Here is a 22,712-nt window from a genome sequence, read left to right on the forward strand (position 1 = left end):
AAATTTAGACTTTGTGCATTAGTGTAAAAATGATCATAGCAAATCACTAATCACCATTTCCTCAGAATCCATAGGCTTCAGTGGCAGAGAATTCAGGAGATATCTGAAGTGAGCAGCCAGTGCATTGTAATCTGATTTACACAATTGGACAAAGTTAAAATCTACCCTTAAAAGGAGTATCTTTAGTCTAAGTAGACAGATAGTTTGTAAAACAGACATGCCATATCTGACATAAAGGCCATATCCGGCATAAAGATAAAAAGATTACAGAAGTTAAGATCTTTAAGTTAAATTGGAACCTAAAAATAAATGCTTCGTGTAGATGTACAAGTTTCCTGGAGACAGGATCATATTCAAGCCAACAAGTCCAGGCGAAACAAATAATTCCTCGATAGACATTTGTCTAATATCTCAGGAGGTCAATCCATCATCTAAAAATTAGATTACACAACCAGATCATCTCATGTGGACATACAGGTTTTGGAAACAATGTTGCCCATGACCATACAGCGGCATCAATTCCACTGGTTTGAGTTAGACTGTCCAGGTGATTTTGTTCAAAAATCAAAAATCAGAGCAAAGGATTAATGAATTTCAAGTGTAAATTCCATTCAGCAGAAATTTCATGACTGCAAACTCTTGTACTATTTTAAAAACCATTGCATTAGAAACCAGCTTCTGACAACAAATCTGCTGATTCACAGTTAAATGAATTACAACAGTGATGTTCACTAATTCTTCTTGGTTGCCTTCAAGAAGACTCCTATAAATAAGCTGTTCTTTAGGCACGAAGGCACTAATCGGCACTTTTGGAAAATCTTAAATGTTAAAAAAATCTAACTTACTGAGAAAATTATCAAAATGCTGATTTTTATAAAGAACCAAATTTCATCTGTATTAATATAACTGCCTCTTAAAAAAAACAATGAATTTTTTTAAATGCATAAAAAAAGATATGTATTAAAATGTTGTCCAGTTGTATTGATTAACAGAAGATTTCAGATTCATTGGTATGCAAAGATATTTGAGTGGAAACAAAAGCAAAATATTCAATTCAGTAAAACAAGTGCAATTTTGAGGATAATTTGCACCCATCTTGCTAACTGGAAATGGTTTCCCAGGGTCTTTAAACTTTTCAATAGATTATCTAGTCTTATTAAGTAATTAGTAAACTATGGAGCTTAATCATTAATTAGCTCACTAGTTTATAACTATTTCAGACACTGATCTCAAGCGTAAATTACATTTGCAGTGTAATTAAAATGTCAATTAACATTGCATTCCTGTGATATAACTAAACTGATCTTGTTATCTCTTATGTCAATTAGCCTAGTCTAATAATCGTTGGCATCCACACCATGGTGGCTCAATGGTTAGCACTGCTACCTCACAGCTACAGGGACCTGGGTTCAATTCCTGACAAAGGTGATTGTGCAAACTTCACACAGACATTCTCCTTGTGTCTGTGTGGGTTTGCTCCCACAATCTAAAGATGTGCTAGCTAGGTGAGTTGGCCATGCTAAATTGCCCATAGTGTTAGGGGTCTGGGTGGGTTACTCTTTGGAGGGTTGGTGTGGGGCTGAAGGGCTTGTTTCCATATTGTAGGAAATCTAACCTTTAAGCTCTATATTGAAATATTAAAATTAATGATCCTTATGTAATTACTTGTAAATTATAAACAGCAGTTTTTCCAATAATTAACAACTGTTAATTCACTCAGTACTTTGTGTGAATCTGGATGACAGGCCAAAGTATATATTTTATTGTAATCTGATCTGATTTATGTATGAATCAATTTTAGGCATCACTAATCTCAACATAAATTCCTCAACAAGCAGTTATGGTGAAATATTTTAGGGATTAATGTGGTATGCTTGGTGAATATTCTTCTTCGTGTACTGATACAATGGTCCTGCAAAGACTAGTCCTTTTTTCCCTGAAAAATTACCTTATTTATTTCATTTATCTATTTTACAGAATCTCATTTATATAATCTGCAATATTACTGCAACTTCTAGATATTTTCTCTTCCTCATTTTTAATTGCTGCCTTTCTAAAAATATCATATTCTGTAGCTGTTCAATCTCTCAATCTGCATTCCCTTGTCATGTTATTCATTAGCTATGCGATTAATCAATTAGAATGGGCTTTCCGTTTTCATAGTTAACTTGAAAGAGTGAACAGCAAAGCACTAGATAATACTGACAGAAACAAAACTGAAGGGATACTATGGGTGCCAATGAAATTATAAGAGTAAGAATAATAAAAGACAAACTACAAACAAAAGCATATCAGCGTATTTAAAGATTTCTATTACCATATAAAGTAGACACAGTAGCAAAGCTTGTACAGAAAATGTCTGATTCTTTTTCGCTACACCATGCAACTTTAGATCAACTAATGCAAGTGTAAGCTGAATCCAGTTAGGGAAGTAACAATATGCTTAATATGATTTACCATTGAAGTTTCTCTGTATTATTGCTGATTGTCAGGGCAAATCTAATCTTGCTCTTCTCAGAGGTAAAGAGTGAGTGCCTGTACTTCTCAAACAGGAAGTCCCATCCCTCTGAAGTCCGGGCTCCAACTGCAAAAATTGCTAATGTAACATCTGAGGGTAAGCTGCCATAAAAAGAGATGAAGACTGTTTATCAATCTTAAATTCTATTGTAATTTAAACAGAGAAACAGAACATTTTGAAAACATTTGGGTCGTCAGACAATAAAGGTGCATATAAATTCACTGTTAAATTTTTCACCTTCACCACATGGATTCCACTTTGCAGAACAGACCTCTCACTGTTACATACCCTTCTCAATTCTCATTCCATTCACTGAAGTAACAGTGTGTTAGCATGGATGTAGATGACAGAGCCTGGTTAGGGTGAAAGCCAGGGTGGAAGGTAGGAAAAGTAATATCAGTGGAACAGGAACTATCTAACTCCTTGGAAGTGTGTAGGAGTTGGCTAGATGGGTAAGTGGTTGATGATGGAGAAAGGAAGGGCAGAAAGGTCTCAACAGGAGATGTCAGTAACCAATTGGGAACTTGGTGCTCTGTTGTGGAATCTTGGTCTGGAAGGAATCATATCACACGAGGACAATAATCCTTGCTCCTATTGTCAGTAATTTTGATAATGATTTTAAAAACAAACTCCTGCAGTTTCAAGGAGCTAAATTAAGCCAATGGTGAAATTCAAATTGTGCCGATAAAAAGATTAAAAGGGGGGAAACCTCTAGATCAAAAATGTGAACAGAGTACTCAGAAAGCCAAGCTCAAAATTAGTGCAAATGTGGTCGTAAAGTTCTAAAACCAAGGGTCTTAGATAAAAAATACATTAGTTATAGATGGTAACATAAGTGAAGTTAGAAACTTTGCTAAGACTGAAAGCTTTTCCTAAATTGCAAGATCAACATCATTCCGAGACTTTACATGAGAAATTGAACAATCTGAAGGGTTCCCTTAAACCTCTCTGCAGACTAGGGGCCTACAGCACATAGGACTACACATGAGAAGAAAACTGGGAAAAGATCAAGCAACAGAACTTAAAGCAGCCGTTATTAAAATGACTTTATTTTCTATTGGTAACATTGGGATTCAGACATGGCCCTACATGGCAGAAGAATCAAAGTTTTTGAAAGATATGTACAATCCTGAGAATATCACTATGCCAAGCTGCTGTTTAATAGGTAAGAGGAACAGATCTCTCAATTTTGAGAGCATTTCCCAGATATTGGTGAGGGGGAAGAAGATGAGCCAGGTACATCTTTGTCATATCCTGTGTGAGAACTGACTGGTGCACTGTTTTACCCTTGTACTATTTTCTAGCTGTTCATAATGGAAAATTGGAAAGGTCTGGCAGCACCTGTGGAGGGAAAGTAGAGGTTAACGTTCCAGGTCCAGTGACCCTTCGTCAGAACATTTTCTGAATTGTTCTGAAAAAGGGTCACTGGACCTGAAATGTTAACTCTACTTTCCCTCCACAGGTGCTGCTTGACTTGTAGAGGTTTTCCAGCAACTTCTGATTTTATTTCTAATTTCCAGCATCTGCAGTTCTTTCAGTCTTTTTTAAACAACTGAGTAATCATCTGATTCACCTCAAATAGTGGTCAAGAGTCAACCACGTTTCTGTTTGACTCGAATCATACAGAGTATTCGAGTAAGATTAACAGGTTTCCTTCCTGATAAAAAAAGGTACAAAAATGAACCAGCTCGGCTTTTTATGACAATTCAATTTATGACAAGTCACTCTGATTTATGTTAGCACTTTACCTTCAAATTGTTTTTCAAAATGGATTGCAAATTCTGAAAATACCTAAGTGGGATTTGAACTCATCTTTCCTTAATTAATAATCCAAACCTCTGGATTATAGGTCCAATTATGTTATTGTAATTCCTTTGTTCAAAAAGAGAAAGATAGAAACTAAGAAACTGTAGGCCAGTTTAGCTGAACATCTGTCATAAGGAAAATGTTAGAAACTATTATTAATGATGTTATTACAGGGCACTTAGAAAGTTCAAGATAATTACTGACAACACGATCTAATGAAAGGGAAATCAAATTTAATCAACATTAGTGTTATTTGTGAAAGTAACATGCTTTGATAAAGGGAGACCCTTGGATATACTGTAATTAGAATTCCAAAGGGCACTTGATAAACTGCTAATCAATGCTTACAGACAAAAATAAAAGCTAATGGTGCAGAGGGTAACATGGATTGGAGACTGGCTCGCCAACAAGAAGCAGACAGTAGGTATAAATGGATCATTGTCTGGTTGGCAAGTTATCAGGAGTGGTGTGCTACAGAGGTCATTGCTGGGCCGTTAAATGCTTGCAATTACCTAAATGACTTGAATGAAAGGATGGAAATGTTGTTGTGAAATTTGCCTATGACACAAAATAGGTAGGATGTTTATGTTATACTATAGGAGACTACAAGAAGGTATTAAAAGATTTATGAATAGCCAAAGATCTGGCAAATGGAGTACAATATGTGTGATGTAAAGTATGTGGTTTATACATATATTAATACCATTTATTTTAGAGTTTGGATTTTAACTTGTGGAATATGGGTTTTGATCTGTGTACATGCAGGGTTTTAATGATTAACTTGTTAGTATTTCAGATGCTGTGCTTTTTTTAAACCAGCAAAAGAGAGGGAGTCTCTGAGTGATAATGGGGATTTGAGGCTATCATCAAATCAGCAATGATTTATTGAATGGTTGAGCAGACTCAAGGGGCCGTATGATCTATTCCTTATCATAGTTTTAACCACGAACAGAGGAACAAATTACTACCGAGTACCAACCTCAATGTACCATTGGAATCCATCCATTTCCTGAAGTATTCCTCTGCTTTGTCAACGCAGGGCTGGTACTTGCGAATGCAGGCAAACAGCAGCAATGAACTGCGCAGCAACTGTTCAGAGACAGAGCCACCACCACCCCATGACTGCTGGTCTATCAGGTTCTTAAATAAGTTGAGTATGTATGCCTGGAGAAGAAGAAAACAGGAAGCTTCTGTTGATTGTTTGCGTTCTAGATAGAACAAATCATTCTGCCAACAGTGCAGTGGAAGACACGAAAAGGATTGTGACACAGAGGAACATTCATGGCATAAAGCAGCTTCTGAACTTGGTACGAGAGTTCATCCAGTCACATTCCACAGAGGCCCCACAGTGAAGAACATTCATCACTCTGGATTAAAATATTATAAGCTCAGTTTCAAAGTGAAAAGAGTGCAATTTCTCACTGACCTGCTGTCTCTTGACAAGCGACTGTTCACAAGCATGATATCAGTAAAAGTGAAAATATATATGTTGGCTATCCATTTATAGACTTGTCTGAAAACTGAATCTGGCATATAAACGACTGCCCACAGTCTGCACTACACTATCTGCCAATGGTCCAGCTATTTTGAGATGAAAATGCATGGTTTGTGGTTGAAATCTCTAGTTCCCTCCCAGCCCATCTCGCAATGGATTTACATGGAATACTTAGTAAGAGGAGAAATAATGGAATGTCACATGTTACATGATATAAACAGGAGAGGACAGTGGCAATGTCGCTGGACTAGAATCCAGAATGTTCAGCATGAAATTTCATCTTCACAGATGGAGAATTCTAAATTCAGTAAAAAGCTAGTGCAATGGCAACTGTAGAGCCACTATCGATTGTTGCAAAACTTTATCTGATTTACTAACGTTTTGGAAGGAACTCTGCTATCCTTACCTGGACTGGTCTATATATGATTCTAGACCTATAACATTGCCCAGAGGGCATTTAAGAGGCAACTAGGAATAAATGTTGGCTTAAGCAGTAACACCAACATCCTAGGAACAAAAAAAACCACAATTTTGAAACATTGCTTCTGTGGAGTGATATAAAATGACCTGATGTACACTTAGAATGAGGAAAACCCACACCTTAAACAAGGTATTTTGAAAACATTAGTTTGTGCTCTCTTTACATGCTTTCTCATATGATAATCCAGTACAGCATTTATTACATGTTAATGGTGAATTTGCATAGACATTTACAATTGCTGGTTTGGTTTCAGCAAGTTTAACTACCTTTAACCCAGTTATTCCTTGTTAATAAGGAGAATTTCAGGGAGGTGGTGGGAAATGAATTCTCTAGGGCTTAGATCTATCTAACTGGAGGGGAAAACTGGAGATCAATTCTCCAGCTCCACTTCCAGTCGCCACAAGAACAGCAATTGATGTTAATAGTGCACATGACCAGCAGAGGTAATCAATATGCAAAAACCTAACCTGTATTAACTTGGAGTTACAGAGATATACAGCATGGCAACAGACCCTTCTGTCCAACTTGTCCATGCCGACCAGATATCCTAAATCAATCTAGTCCCATTTGCCAGCATTTGGCCATATCCCTCTAATATAAATATCCCTCTATTTATATACCTTTCCAGATGCTTTTTAAATGTTGCAATTGTTCCAGCCTCCATCACTTCCTCTGGCAGCTCATTTCATACATGCGCCACCCTCTGCATGAAAATGCAGCTCCTTAGGTCCTTTATAAAAATCTTTCCCCTCTCACCTTAAAACCTACGACCTCTTGGTTTGGACTCCCTAAACCTGGGGAAAACACCTTGTCTGTTTACCCGATCCATACCCTTCATGATTTTATAAACCTCTACAAGGTGACTCCTCAGCCTTCAATGCTCCAAGGAAAATAGCCCCACCTATCCAGCCTCTCCCTATAGCTCAAACCCTCCAACCCTGGCAACATCCTTGCAAATCTTTCCTGAACCCTTTCTAGTTTCACAACATGCTTCCTATAGCAGACAGACTGGAACTGCACACAATGTTCTAACACTAGCCTAACCTATGTCCTGTACGGGTGCAACATGACCTTCTAACTCCTATGCTCAATGCTCTGACTATAAAGGAAAGCATACCAAATGCCATCTTCACTATCCTATCTACCTGCGACTCCACTTTCAAGGACCTGCACTCCAAGGTCTCTTTTTTCAGCAACACTCCCTAGGACCTTACCATTAAGTGTGTAAGTCCTGCTAAGATTTGCTTTCCCAAAATGCAGCACCTTGCATTTATCTGAATTAAACTCCATCTGTCACCCCTCGGCCCGTTGGCCCACCTGATCAAGAACCCTTTGTATTCTGAGGTGATCTTCTTCACTGTCTGCTACACCTGCAATTTTGGTGTCATCTGTAAACTTACTGACTATACCTCCTATGTTAACATCCAAATTATTTGTATAAATGATGAAAAACAGTGAACCCAGCATGCATCTTTGTGACCACATCGGTGGTCACAGGCCTCCAGTCTGAAAAGCAATTCTCCACGATCACCTGCTGTCTTCTACCTGTATCCAAATAGTTAGTTTTCCCTCTATTGCATGAGATCTAACCTTGCTAACCAGTCTACCATGAGAACCTTGCCACTCACCTTACTGAAGCCCATTGGCGATACCGAGCAGACGCTCCGACAATGAATGAGTGGACACCGCACGACAATCACCAGACAGGAGTGTTCCCTCCCAGTTGGGGAACACTTCAATGTTCCAGGACATTTGGCCTCGGACCTTCGGGTGGCCATCCCCCAAGGTGAACTTCAGGACAGGCAGCACCGCAAAGTGGCCAAGCAGTACCCATGGGGATGGCCTCAAGTGGGACCTTGGGTTCATGTCACACTACAAGTGACCCCAATGAACTATACACTCTCTCACACACATACATTCACACAAGCGCGCACACATGCACACACTCCTACAGATTCACACACTCACGCACCTCTCTCATTCACAAGCTTTCATATGCTAACACATACACCCCCCACACTCACACCCACACACCCTCTGACTAACTTATACCCCATTACACTCACACAAGTACATAAACTCTCTCACAGACACTCACACCCCCACACGCACATTCATATGCACACTCACTCAGTTTCCCCTGCATGCACACACATTCAAGTTTGTGGGGTGAATTTGTCCTTGCAGGATTACATTTTATTTGGCTCAAAAACTGCATAAAACCATGTAAGATTCTATAAATCCCACTTTAGAAATAGAATCAGTCTGACCTAACATTGGAACACATACTGAGTTTAACCTCACACCTTCAATGCATTATCTGAGCTGAGATGGCACCTATTGTTCAAACTATCTTGAGAATGTAACTTTAAAAAAGTTCTGGAATCTACATATGAAGGAACCAAAACTAACATGATCATTCTAAAAGATGAAAGACTCATGCTAAACTTGTTTAATATATTCCATGATACTGCAACCCTTTTGCTAGGAATTCTGTGTCTTATGATTCTGCTCCACAACCACCTGATAAAGAAGCAGCACTTCGAAAGGTAGTGCTTCCAATAAACCCATTGGACTATAACATGGTGATGTGATTTTTAACTTGCCCCACCCTAGTCCAACACCGGCACCTCCAAATCATGAAGTCCATATAGATCACATCCACTGCTCTGCCCTCATCAATCCTGTTCACTACTACTCAAAAAAAACTCAATCAAATTAGTGAGGCACAATTTCCCACACACAAAACCATGTTGATTATCCCTAATCAATCCTTGACTTTCCAAATACATACAAATCCAATCCCTCAAGATTTCCTCCAACAACTTGCCCACCACTGAAGTCAGGCTCATCGCTCGATAGTTCCCTGGCTTTTCCTTACCCACCTTTCTCAAATAGTGGCACCACGGTCGCTGATCTCCAGTCTTCTGGCACCTCAGCTGTGGCTATTGATGATACAAATATCTTGCCACTCCAAAATACTCAAAACCCAAGTCATAATACATCAGTAAAGAATATGTCAACAGAGGAATTGCATATGAACGAGCCTCATGGAAGTAAAATGTATGACAACTATTTCAGGCTTCTAATTGTAGTAAGTAAGGAATGATCAGCCATGATCATATTGAATGGCGGTGCAGGCTCGAAGGGCAGAATGGCCTACTCCTGCATCTATTGTCTATTAAGTAGTAAATTAATTACTCCATGGTGAAAAATGTGTAGCAATTTTATCTGACTGAAATTCCATCCACTTTATACTTTCATGCTGAATGACAGTGACATTGGAAGCAACAACTTCAAACAGGCAGAAAATTTATTTAAAATATTGATCGAAAGTGAGAACCATGTCCTAATGTTTAGGTATGCAGGATATACTTTCTAACAAAAATGAATCTCAAGTGGAAATTCCCTGTCACTTTTAGCTCATTCCCATTCAGTCTTCATCCATGTTAATAACAGCCTGTCTGAAATTAGGTTTTCAACCTTAATTTTTTGCCTGATTTAACATTCCTGATAAATTGTCCTCTTGTCGCTACTTACGTACTCCCAGCAATTGTTCAAAGCAGCCCCTCAAGCAAGCAATGTTTACAAAGTTAACAAAGATGGAAAATTATAGGCCAATTAGCCTAACCTTGGTTGTTGGTAAAATTCTAGAATCCATCATTAAGGATGAGGTTTCTAAATTCTTAGAAGAGCAGAGTCTGATTAGAACAAGTCAACATGGATTTAGTAAGGGGAGGTCATGCCTGACAAACCTGTTGGAATTCTTTGAAGAGGTGACAAGTAGGTTAGACCAGGGAAACCCAGTGGATGTGGTCTATCTAGACTTCCAAAAAGCCTTTGATAAGGTGCCACACGGGAGGCTGCTGAGCAAGGTGAGGGCCAATGGTGTTCGAGGTGAGCTACTGGGATGGATTGAGGATTGGCTGTCTGACAGAAGGCAGAGAGTTGGGATAAAAGGTTCTTCTTTGGAATGGCAGCCGGTGACGAGCGGTGTCCCGCAGGGTTCAGTGTTGGGGCCACAGCTGTTCGCATTATATATTAATGATCTGGATGAAGGGACTGGAGGCATTCTAGCAAAGTTTGCAGATGATACGAAGTTAGGTGGACAGGCAGGTAGTACTGAGGAAGTGGGGAGGCTGCAGAAGGATCTAGACAGTTTGGGAGAGTGGTCCAGGAAATGGCTGATGGAATTCAACGTGTACAAATGTGAGGTCTTGCACTTTGGCAAGAAGAATAAAAGCATAGACTACTTTCTAAACGGTGAGAAAATTCGTAAAGCCAAAGTACAAAGGGATCTGGGAGTGCTAGTCGAGGATTCTCTAAAGGTCAACATGCAGGTTGAGTCCGTGATTAAGAAAGCGAATGCAATGTTGTCACTTATCTCAAGAGGGTTGGAATATAAAAGCACCAATGTGCTACTGAGACTTTATAAAGCTCTGGTTAGGCCCCATTTGGAGTACTGTGTCCAGTTTTGGTCCCCACACCTCAGGAAGGACATACTGGCACTGGAACGTGTCCAGCGGAGATTCACACGGATGATCCCTGGAATGGTAGGTCTAACATATGAGGAACGGCTGAGGATCCTGGGATTGTATTCATTGGAGTTTAGAAGATTAAGGGGAGACTTAATAGAGACGTACAAGATAATACATGGCTTGGAAAGAGTGGATGCTAGGAAATTGTTTCCGTTAGACGAGGAGACTAGGACCCGTGGACACAGCCTTAGAATTAGAGGGGTTCAATTCAGAACAGAAATGTGGAGACATTTCTTCAGCCAGAGAGTGGTGGGCCTGTGGAATTCATTGCCGCAGAGTGCAGTGGAGGTCGGGACGCTAAATGTCTTCAAGGCAGAGATTGATAGATTCTTGTTGTCTCGAGGAATTAAGGGCTACGGGGAGAATGCGGGTAAGTGGAGTTGAAATGCCCATCAGCCATGATTGAATGGCGGAGTGGACTCGATGGGCCGAATGGCCTTACTTCCACTCCTATGTCTTATGGAGTTATGGTCTTAAAGAGCACCAGATGCAAAATGAAAACTTCTATTCCGAAACTTTTAAAAACCACCATTAGCCATTCCAGTTTAAAGAGAAAAATCCAGTATTTCCATCTTAAACCTGCTAGCTATGTCACTGGTCTTCATTCTCTGAGAAAACCATGCAGAGGCACAAGCTGGATGGAATTCTGGGGGGATAAATCTGCCATGTATGTTCCACCATGCACTTCCTAATTTATCTTATTACAAGTGGAAGCCTGGGTAGAGTTGTCCTACCTTTTAAACACATCACTTTTGAAGAAAGATTTTGCTGAAAAGAGACACAAAGTCCAAACCTTTTGTCATCAGAACTTGTATTTAAAGAAATTGAATTTAGAAATCAAACATCAATTTATTTAGCATGAGAAGAGGAAATTGTTTGGTTGGACCATGGTTGATATGGAGATACAGCAGAAACTATTAATTGTCAATCTTAGTTAGCTGATTAAACTCATATTATGCAACTAGACAGTGATTGGTCATCTAAGGTAATAGCTGATCAACTACTATGAATTTAATGGTGCAAATTTGGAGTGTAAGTTAAGGAAACTGATTGGAAGAATTTAATCGATACCCCTCCATCACAATTGCTTTATGTGGTTTATCAGGGCCACACAGTGGGTTTTAAAGGTGTTTGACTTTTTTCTTTGCCAGGATAACTATTGTGCAGTGTTTTTTTTTCTCTGGCTGTTGAAATAACTCCAGAGGCCAGTGTCTCATCACCAAATCGCCCTTTATTTACAAGTGAAGAGTCCTTGAGACTGATCCAGCACTCTCAGAGCAAGCTTTCAGAGAGAACAGAATCTCCGACATGCCTGATTATATCTGTCAGCCAGGGCTCCCTGATTAGACCAGATTAACAACCCCAATCAGGGATCTCATATTCAATGTGGTCCACCTGTCTGACCTCATTACAATCACTACTGCTGTAACCTGTAAAATCCTATTTCATCCAAGAAGCAGATATTGGCTTGAAGGAGTACCTGACTTCACATTATCATCATCAGTAGTATTTAACTACAATGATCTGAAACTGATTTGTGGATGCATGGCAGACTGGTGGCTGGATTTTCTTGTACTATGATTTTTTTTTCATAGCTGCGAAAATGTGAGCAGTAGGGTGGCAGTCAGAAATTTCCAAATTGGAAACCTGAAGGAAGGGCATCTTGGACACCTTGTTGAAATTAAGAACAGTTCACTTTACATTGTGAATGTAAGTGGCAACTTGAGCGAGCTGGTACAGTGCTACAAATGTATTTACCTCATGGGTCTGGTCCTCCTTACCTCTTTACTTTCCTCAATGTTTAGGAAAGATTAGCTCTCGGCATTATAAATAAAAACAAAACAGAGCCATGCAGACCATCAAAAGATTTAACTGACCAACCCCATATGGTGTCCACAAGCAGCATCACCACATTGTGCAAGGGAAAGAAACATGATTTCAAAGTTAAGCTTTCCTGTCAGTTGGTGCCACACAAAACAGAACTATATGTCACTGTAATAAATCTTACCTTCATTTGATTTTCAACTTCCACCATTTCTCTCTTTTCCATAAGCTTGTAAATGGGTATGAGCTCATTCATGCCTTGGAAGACTGGCATGGTACTGATTTCGTTCTTCAGATAAAGTGTCAAATTCAGGGCTTTGTCAAGAGGCAGTTTTCCTATACTAATTGAAAAAAAAACTATGGTGTTGTGATAGCCATTCCTACGAAATGTGAGTCAAAGTACAATAATGTATGGCTTACCTAAACAATTATTTATTAGGTTTGATAGACAGCACAATTATTTCAGTACACAAAACTACAAATACTGGGTACACAATACAAGTGTAGTATTATTAAACTTCATGAGTCAGTCAAACAACAAGAATAACCTTTTTAAAATGTTAGCCCTGCGCCAAGTTTGTATCACTCTTCATGTCCAACATGCTGAGCATTTTCTTTTGTTTCAAATTTCAGTATTTGCAGTATGTTGCTTTTTGTTCATTCATAATATTAACTTGGTACCTTCTGGTTGCATTCACTCAGTATCATATCACACAATATTTACCTACTGAGCCACCAGGGAATATTTCACAATGTATTGGTCCAATAATCTAGAGTTCCAGGATTGCTATGTTGAATATAATTGAGTATAATTCTTATTTGTGTGTTACTGACACAATGCAGCCAAGGATTCAATCCTTGGTATCTTATTTTAAATTAGATTCCCTACAGTGTGGAAACAGGCCCTTTGGCCCAACAAGTCCACACCGACCCTCTGAAGAGTAACCCACCCAGACCCATTTCCCTCTGACTAATACACCTAACACTATGGACAATTTAGCATGGCCAATTCACCTGACCTGCACATCCTTGGACTGTGGGAGGAAACCGGAGCACCCGTAGGAAACAGGGATAGGGACAATGTGAAATTCCACACAGACAGTCGCCCAAGGCTGGAATCAAACCCGTGTCCCTGGCACTATGAGGCAGCAGCGCTAACCACTGAGCCAATGCGCTGCCCCGAGTGCCAGTGAAGCAGTCTGTTTATGCACCTGACCTTTATATTCTCACGCTAAAGATGGGATAAAATCAACCTGAGCCATGATAGAAAATGTGTATGATGACCACTGCAGCAAAACCTTGAGTTATCTCAATGTAAGTTACTGTCAGCGACAAAGAAAAAGAAGGGACTTCATGAAAGAAATATCCAAAAACATCTTCAGATATATTATTAAAATTCATAGAAATTATACAACAGGAACAGGCCACAGGACCACAAAAGTTGGTGTCTATGCTCTACATTAGTAGTAATCTCAATCGTACCCAACATTAACCAATTTTTCTTCACTACCTAACTACAGTGATCATTTTAACTGCATATAATATTGGAAATTTGACACTGTAGTATTAGCTTTATGAACCAGGATGTTTGTCTCTAAACGCTACAAAACTCTTTCTTGTGTATCCAGACAAAGTGAAAAGCAATTACATTCTTTACCTCACAAGCTGGAAGGCATTATTAATCAGGCTGGCTCGGTCATTGCTGCTGAGGACAGTGTGATTTTCTCTCAGTAGTTTGATTAATGCATCCCATCCATCATTCTCATAATGAACAATGTAATAACCATTCATATCCACATTGAACTTTATCCAATTCACTTCCTCCAAAAGAGTGATAACATCTGAGTGGAGGAGAAATCAAATCAAGACCTGCTCACAGAATAAGTCAGCTGACACATTGGGCCAGATAAACATTTACGATACACAATCATTTTTGTAAGCCTCTATAGGCCACATTAAAAACATCATTAGCTGTTATTTTTTAATCTAGTCTTTACAAAAGAAATCACAAGGTATATATAGAGCACAGTCCTTTTTCCTTTGCAAAGACAAAGGACAAATCATTTCAAATTGTACTAAACAAACTAGAGCAAAAATTCCTCCGCCCGTAGTCTCACTGAAGTATCCAGGCTTAGAGTAAGTGCCAGTAATGGACATTCATACTACTTATGTACTGGCCTCACTACTGGAGGAGAGGAAGGATGACAAAGCCAACTGGGTATTTGATAGCCAGTGACATCATCATGGATAACTTTTAAACACTTATCCAACTGGCCCCTAACATGGCAGAAATGAATCATTTGCAGTTTTATTTTTGCAGTCTGGTCTAGATCATTCGCTCAGCAATTGCTGAGCGAAAGTCCACAACCAGATTTAGCCCAGCCTCCAGGCTACTAACTGCATGTTTGAGGAGGTTGAAAGTTTCAGCATCAGAATTATTGGAGTTACACTTGCTTTAGTAACACAGATCATGGAATCCCTACACTATGGAAGGAGGTCATTCAGCCCATCAAGCCCACACAAACCCTCTGAAAAGCATCCCACCCAGATCCAGCCCACGACTCTATCCCTGGAACTCCACAATTACCATGGCTAATCCACCTGAACACTGGACTTTTTTTTAAGCATGACCAATCCACCTACCCTGCACATCTCTGGACTAGAGGAAGAAACCAGAGCACCTGGTGGAAACCCACACAGACACGGACAGAATGTGCAAACTGCACACAGACTGAGGTGGAATCGAATTCCTGACACTCTGAAGCCACAGTGCTAACCACTGAGCCACTGTGCCTCCCTGCAAAGAGATGTTCTGCCTACATTATGTCCTGTGAACAGCATTACTGGAGTTGTGAGCAAAGACTCTTTTCACATTACTCTTTTAATATCTGTGCACTGGCCAATGATTGATGAGGCTCTACCAACATCACCAGGATCTACCAGCTTGGCTATATATAATTTCACCCAGCATCAACAATCTGCATTGCACAGCGGATGCAATACAAGCAATTACTACTGCTTCTGGTAGTGCGGCTGGGAAGAGAGAGCTGCCGGTCATTTGATTAGCTGGCAGAACTCAAACCCTCTGAATAAAATGATCCATTTAACAGCCCGCTAGCCAATAAATTGGTGTGTGACATGCCCTCAGAGGGGATGGATTTGTCCCCGAAACTCATGCTGATGGGGTGGGAAAACACAGTATGAATTTTCACCCTTCAGTGCAGAATGTACTTACCTTTCTGAAAGCAGCAGGCTATAGCCAGTTAGTTCAACATCTTAAACCAACACCGTATTAATAAAGATACCCAATGATTAATTATCACAAACACTACTCAACTGGGGCAAAGAACCCCCCTTTTTTTAAAATTTTAAACGGCCTAGTTCTGTTTTCTTAAAAAAAATACACACAATCAGAGAAGATGGAGCTTTAGTCCAGAAGCAGAGACCCTACCACTGCACCAGATGACCCTCAAAATCCAATTTTGTTTTTCAAATTTTGTAATCAACCTGTTCTGAGATGTTATTACATACTTCTGGAGCAAAAAGAACTTGAATACAAGCTTCCCAGGTCCTTGGCAGGGTGCCTAGTACCGCCTGACAAGAGCCTCTCAACAGCTTTTTTATGTAAACTGCCATCAAAACTCCCATTTCACTCTTTAAACATTCAACGAATTACAAGCAATTCCCACCAGGAGATTAAACCCAGCTTTTTTAAAATTTTATAATGTCCATACTTATTTAGCAATGATAAGGTTATATCTTTTGTTATGGAAATTATTCTGCATTTACATTTCTTGAGTACTGTGTATAAAGTAATAACAATAAGCGTCTGGGGATATCAACCCAGCTTTTTTTTCTTTGCATGACTTAGTTATTTAATCAATAGTTTGGATATGCTGTGATACACTCCAGGACAGATAAGACTTGAACCAGGATTGCTGGCTCCAAGGCAAGGTCAAGAAAAATGTTCCGACACAGGCTAGTATCTTGTGGTCCTCCCTTAGAGTGCATGCATGTGGCAAAAGTAAATCTATTCCACAATTTGCACTGTATTGTAGACTAGCCTACAGCCACTCTGTTTCGGTCCACAAATGAAGATTGGCCATTTGTCCAGGATAGGCCGGGAAGCAGAACCTGGATACATGCTCAACGGTAAGTCAATAAGATGAGAGAAGAAATTGTAGTAAGAGATGGGGAAAAGACAACTAAGAGAAAAACAATTACAGCTTTTGTCCTTCTTAATAGTTCCAGAATATTTTCATGTCATTTTCAAAGAAGAAGTTGTTTAGTGAACACACCAGAACATTGGTTCATCACCTTACCAGATCTCTAAGGTGGTATTAAATTGTCAAGAATCTTAAATTACAGAAAAATATAATGAATGTTATTTACCATTTTTTGTTCTCATCAAGTGCCTCTGGACAGTTTTGGAATGGCTTGTAATATAAGTCAGTGGAATCTGCCACAGATAACTATAAAACAAAGACAATAAGAATTTTTTTTTTACAGGACATTAAATATTTACAACTTAGATTATGTCTATCAAAGGTGTGGAATAAAATACTTCTCCACTTTGTACCAGTATTGGTGTCAAACACTTCCAAGTCAGCAGAAATAATTACAGGATAAGTCCAACTCACTCAGACCATAAACAAATTACTCAACCAGTGAACAGTCTGGTCATATGTTTCAGTGGTCTAAAAGTGCTGAATGCAGATATGACATTCTCATATAGTTCTTGCTTGGAGCACATCAGCAGTGCATTCTAGATTGTCTAGTACCTACGCAAATATAAAGCAGTATGTGGGGGTCCTATGATGTATTGATAATATCCCTGCCTCTGGGCAAGAAGATCCAGGTTCAAGTCCCAGTAGCTCTGGTGCTGTATTATAACATACCTAAGCAGGTTCTTTTAAAGGACAGAAGAATTTCTTATTTCATTAAGATGACGTTTCACTGATCATGGTAATTGCCAACTTCTAATATCAGCACCCACTTAAAATTCAGATTGCAGAAACTAATTTCATAAAGAACACTGAAACCAATTATCCCATTGATCTGATTTTGATTTGAGCCCAGATGTCAAAAGACTACATGGGAACCCACAACATCAGAGGTGCATAACTAGACAAATGTGACGTTATCATGGAGCAAGAGAAAGACAAGTGATGCAAACATAATGTAGATTTTTTAAAAAAGGTTGCACCCAGGAATATCAAAAGTCAGTGAGGGGTGGCCATTGTTGCTGTTTTCGTGTAACTATAATGCTCTAAAACTAAAAATCATTGAGCATTGTCACAGCTCATCTTTCATTTTGGAGGGGAGAAGCTGCTGATTACAACCTACCATCATCCACCACAGCCCCATATCCAATGTTACAGAGAAATAGGAACATTTGCTATACATGCATATCTTAAAAGGCTGGATCCCACCAAAGGAAGCATCCATCATCTATAGCATAACATTATTAAACTATTATCAACATAGTCTGCTATTATACAGCTTTGTAGAAATCTCTAAACTGGCAAACTGACTGTGATTTTATCTGACACTCCAGAAGGCATTCAATAAGGGGCCACACAGTGGTTAATAATGCAAAATCAGGGCTCATAGAATTGGAGATCATATATTTTAGTAGATGGGGACTGGTCAATGAACAGAAACTACAGGTGGAGCTGAACAGCGCATTTTCAAATTGGCAGGCTGCAAGTAGTGGATGCTACAAGGATCAGTTCTGGGATTTCAGCTATTCACAATCGATATTATGACTTAGAATAAGGAAATTGAAATGAAGACTTGTTTGAAAGAAGTGGGGTTTGGTTCATGGCTCACTGGCATCATTTCTGAAGAAAGTGGGGCTTGCAACATTTATACAGTCCACACCTGAACTGTGCTGGTGCTAGTATTCTTACAAACTGCATATCTAGGCAAATGGACAGGGCTTTAAATTAAATAGAGGGGGCAAGGGATCAAGTGGGACAGATGTGGGGTATGAAAAAGTAGAGACAATGTAAGAGAATGAAATAGTAATATGGGAAAAGAGGGTCAGAGAATAGCAGGAAGAGCAGAGTGAAAGTATCTAGGAAGATACAAAATTTAGATACTACAAGATAACAAAATGTTAAAACTAAATTGTCTGTAGCTGAATGTATATAGCATTCAAAAAGCAAGTAAGTTGATTGCAGAGATTCAAGGAAATATATACAATCTGACAGCCACTGGCTTTGCAGTGACAAGAATTGTGTCAAAAATGTTGAGGAAAATATGGCGTTCAAGAAGAATAGGAAGCTAAGTAAAATTGAAGGGATAGCACTGTTAATCAAGGATATTATCTGTGTTATAGTCAGAGATGACCTTGGTTAAAGAGATCGGGATGTAGAATCAATTTAGGTGGAATTATGGAATAGTAGTAAAAAAAAATGCCACTAATGGGAGTGGTCTTCAGGTCCCCTAACAGTACTCATAATGTGGGACAAAGTGTACCAAAAGAAATGTTGGGTGCTTGCAATAAAGGGACAACAATGATCACTGGTGACTTTAATCTGCATATAACCTGAAAAAAAAACACAGACTGGCAGTAGTAGCTTTGGAAGAGCAGCTCATCATGTTGAGAATGTTTCTTAGGTGAACATGTTCTGGCACAAACCAGACAGTAGGTTGTACTCGACTTGGTACTGTGTAACATGTCAGGACTAACTAATGACCTCAGAGTTAAGGCCTCACCAAGTAGTAGTGGCAATAATATGATTAAGTTTACAACCAGTTTGAAAGGAAGCAGATGAGGTCCAAGACTAATATTTTAAACATAAGTAAGGTAGGGAAGCATGTTAACTGAAGTGAGCTGGAAAAATAGGTTAGGGGATAAATCAATAGAGACACAGTTTACGGGGATTTTTCAGAATATTCAGAATAAGCATATGTTTACTTTTAAGAAAAATCTATCCACAATTCACTAAAGTTAGGGAAAGCATTAATCTTGAGGAACAAACAATACAGCAGTGCAAACATTCCTGATGAAGGGCTTATGCCCGTAACGTCGATTCTCCTGCTCCTCAGACGCTATCTGACCTGCTGTGCTTTTCCAGCACCACACTCACGACAAAGATTACTGCACATCAGACAACTGCTTCAAATATAAAGAATGGCAGAGAATGACTAAAAGGTTAAACAAAAGGAAGAAATTATAAAATGAACTAGCTAGGAATATGAGAAATGGATAGTAAGAGTTTTTACAGGTAAATAAAGGTAAATATTGAGTAATGAGTTTTAGTCCTGTACAGAGTCTGAATGACAGGTAAACAGTAGATAATAAGGAAATATTAGAATAAATGAACACATATGTTGCTCTGTCTTCAATGTAGAAGATACAAAAACATTTCAATAATACTGATATATCAGGAGACGGAAGTGAGAGAGCATCCTTAGCAAAATTACAGTCACATGGGAAGCAGCACTAAGCAAACTGATGGAGCTGCATCCTAACAAGTTTCCATGTCCAGATGGACTGCTAAAGTCATTAAGATAGATTTCTGATGTAGTAGTAGATGCATTGGTGTTAATTTTACAAAATTTCCTCAATTTGGGAAAGGACTTATTTGACCAGAAAATAGCAAATGCAACACTTCATTTCAAAAGGAAAGGAGGCAGAAAACAAGAAACAATAGGTCAGCTTGCTCGATATATTGCCATGGGGCAAGTATGAAAATAAATTATTAAAGCAAAACTCAAGGTAATTAGAAGAAGTCAGCATGGTTTGGCAAAAGGAATGTGTTCGAGTTCTCTGAAGGAGAAAAGTGAGATGTTGATAAGAGAGGTGAACTCAAATTATGTACCAAGGTACCAGAACATCATAGGGTGGGGGCTGGCCCATCATCCTCCCACCCATCCCTGAGAATGTAAATAATTGATTAAAAAGGTAAATAGAGCTTGTCAAAATCTCAACTGATCAAATATTATACTGCATAAAACGGATACCATGAGCAAACATGTCTGGAATGCCGTTTTTAATAAAGTATTTTGTTTTGCAAGTATACCCTATGACTATTGGGGGTACCCCGAGTAGATAGTACACCCTTTCCTTCCTATCTGCCTCTATGACAAAATCTACCTCTCTCACTCCCCTCCCTGAGGTGCCAAAAGCCTGTGTGCAAAGCTCCCCAGTTTATCAGAATACATTAGGGCTCCTTTAAGTTCCAGGAGTGCGCAATACTGTCACACTGTCAGAACTGTAAGAAATACAATTCCAAAGGACTGGCACGTGCTCCCAGTGAGGGACAGAAGCTACGGTTATATTTAGCCTGCTTCCTGCACATTATGCATGTGGAGGAGGCTTCTATTGGGTTCATCAACAGAAGTACTTTACTTAAGGAGGGCAAGCCACAGGCACACATTCACACGCACAAGCACACACACGAAAATCAGCACATTGGTATGCTGGCATTTGATTTGACATTTTGACATTTCATACGCTAAAGGAAATGCTCAACTATTTAAGACATTAATTAACTATTTTCTGATAATATGACAGGATTAACAGAATAGGAATGTGTAGGTTTGATTTTCCTGTTTGCACTACCACCTCAACATTATTTGGAGCAATATCATTTCCCAGCTGTAGTGCATTGTGTAACTGAAGTGAATACATTTATCAAAGTAATATTCAGAATGTACGTCATCACTTTCTCAACCAGGAGTTTATAGACGCGATACTGTCAGAGTTAAGCTTGCAGACAGATAAAAAGGTATATAAACACAAGAAATGTCACCTACAGAGATTTAATTTATCAAACATTCTCCAAACTCAAGAATTTTTTATTACTCACAACAATCTTTGAGACTTATCTGCATGTTCACCAATTAACTGTTAAACTGTAGAACATCTTATGCTGTGTTTTCAGGTCCAATAGGAGCTGTGCTAAAATTTCTGATGCTCATCTTACATAGGAACTTTAAAAAATGAGTGGAGAGGAAATCTTTATTCCATCTGCATATGATTCAAACACAAGAGCCAAGGAGATAAAGTAATGTGTTAGACACACCACCATGTAGCACTCTTGTTTTGTTGTTTATTGCAGTTTTTAAACTTTTATCAGGTAAGTTTCATTGTAGCTTCATGAATATCAAACTTATGCTGTACAGATCCAAACAAATTCTGATTATCACCACATTGTCATCATGCTTTGTATAAAAAAGTTTGAGTAAAAGATTAATAGCAGGATAAATGTGAATAAAGGTTAAAAAAAAATTAGAAGTGCTACCTTGTAGATTCAGAATTTTCATCTTTGGAGTTAGAACCTTTTTGATAAAGTTCCTGTTGTAATAATACTTCTCTTCCTTTCACTGTAACAGTAACCAGTGGGAATCCCTTCTGAAGTGTCCACGTATTCATCATTTCCTTAACATCAAGCACATCTTTCATGAACCACTGCTATAAATGAAGATAAGAACAATAAACTGACATGTTTTGCAGTGTCCACTATTACTGATACAGTAATTTTTTGTTTGGTTAATTCCTAGTCATATATCAAAGCTCACAATAAAGTAACAAAGTGTGCTGCCATCTTTCATTTTTCCGAGGTACTACACATAAAATAGATTCATACATTTCACTTAATTCAAATTATTCGATGACTCCTTTTATTGTCAATGTCCACATTATCATATCATTTATATGGTTGAATTCAAATCATTTGGAGTTTGCAAATGTCATTTTGTATATATTTGTACTGCTTTGTTGTTCCTTTGTTGTGGTTTTCTACATTAACCTATACTTTGAATAAAGTGCTTGTCAGGTAATACTGTCATTTATATTTCTTCGTGTATTGCCATTTTTTACTGGGAAGTGACAGCCTCATGGTAAAGTCACTGGACTGTTAATCCAGGAAGCCACATAATGTTCTGGGGGCCTTGGTTCTGATCCCAGCAAAGCAAATGGTGGAATTTGAATGTAATAAAAATCTGGAATTCAGAATCCACAAATCCATTATGAACAGTCAGAAAAACCCATCTGGTTCACTAATGTTCTTTAGGTAAGGAAACTGTCATCCTTAC

At 38.8% G+C, this 22,712-nt stretch overlaps 1 protein-coding gene across 4 annotated transcripts in view; it reads right to left on the reverse strand.

Annotated features, from left to right (window-relative positions):
* LOC140484693 (endoplasmic reticulum aminopeptidase 1-like) overlaps positions 1 to 22,712 on the reverse strand; it is a 97,794-nt gene that overhangs the window by 13,566 nt on the left and 61,516 nt on the right. For 2 of the 4 annotated variants that reach the window (XM_072583407.1, XM_072583387.1), the window contains 6 exons: positions 21,920 to 22,086; positions 17,055 to 17,134; positions 14,320 to 14,503; positions 12,847 to 13,003; positions 5,304 to 5,488; positions 2,458 to 2,619 (listed from right to left, as the gene is read on the reverse strand). In XM_072583407.1, the coding sequence (XP_072439508.1) occupies positions 2,458 to 2,619; positions 5,304 to 5,488; positions 12,847 to 13,003; positions 14,320 to 14,503; positions 17,055 to 17,134; positions 21,920 to 22,086 (935 nt within the window). Of the gene's footprint in view, positions 1 to 2,457; positions 2,620 to 5,303; positions 5,489 to 12,846; positions 13,004 to 14,319; positions 14,504 to 17,054; positions 17,135 to 21,919; positions 22,090 to 22,712 lie in introns of all 4 variants that reach the window. The other 2 variants (XM_072583397.1, XM_072583377.1) reach the window with 1 other exon arrangement.

Source organism: Chiloscyllium punctatum, chromosome 2, assembly GCF_047496795.1.
Source record: "Chiloscyllium punctatum isolate Juve2018m chromosome 2, sChiPun1.3, whole genome shotgun sequence".
Taxonomy (NCBI): domain Eukaryota; kingdom Metazoa; phylum Chordata; class Chondrichthyes; order Orectolobiformes; family Hemiscylliidae; genus Chiloscyllium; species Chiloscyllium punctatum.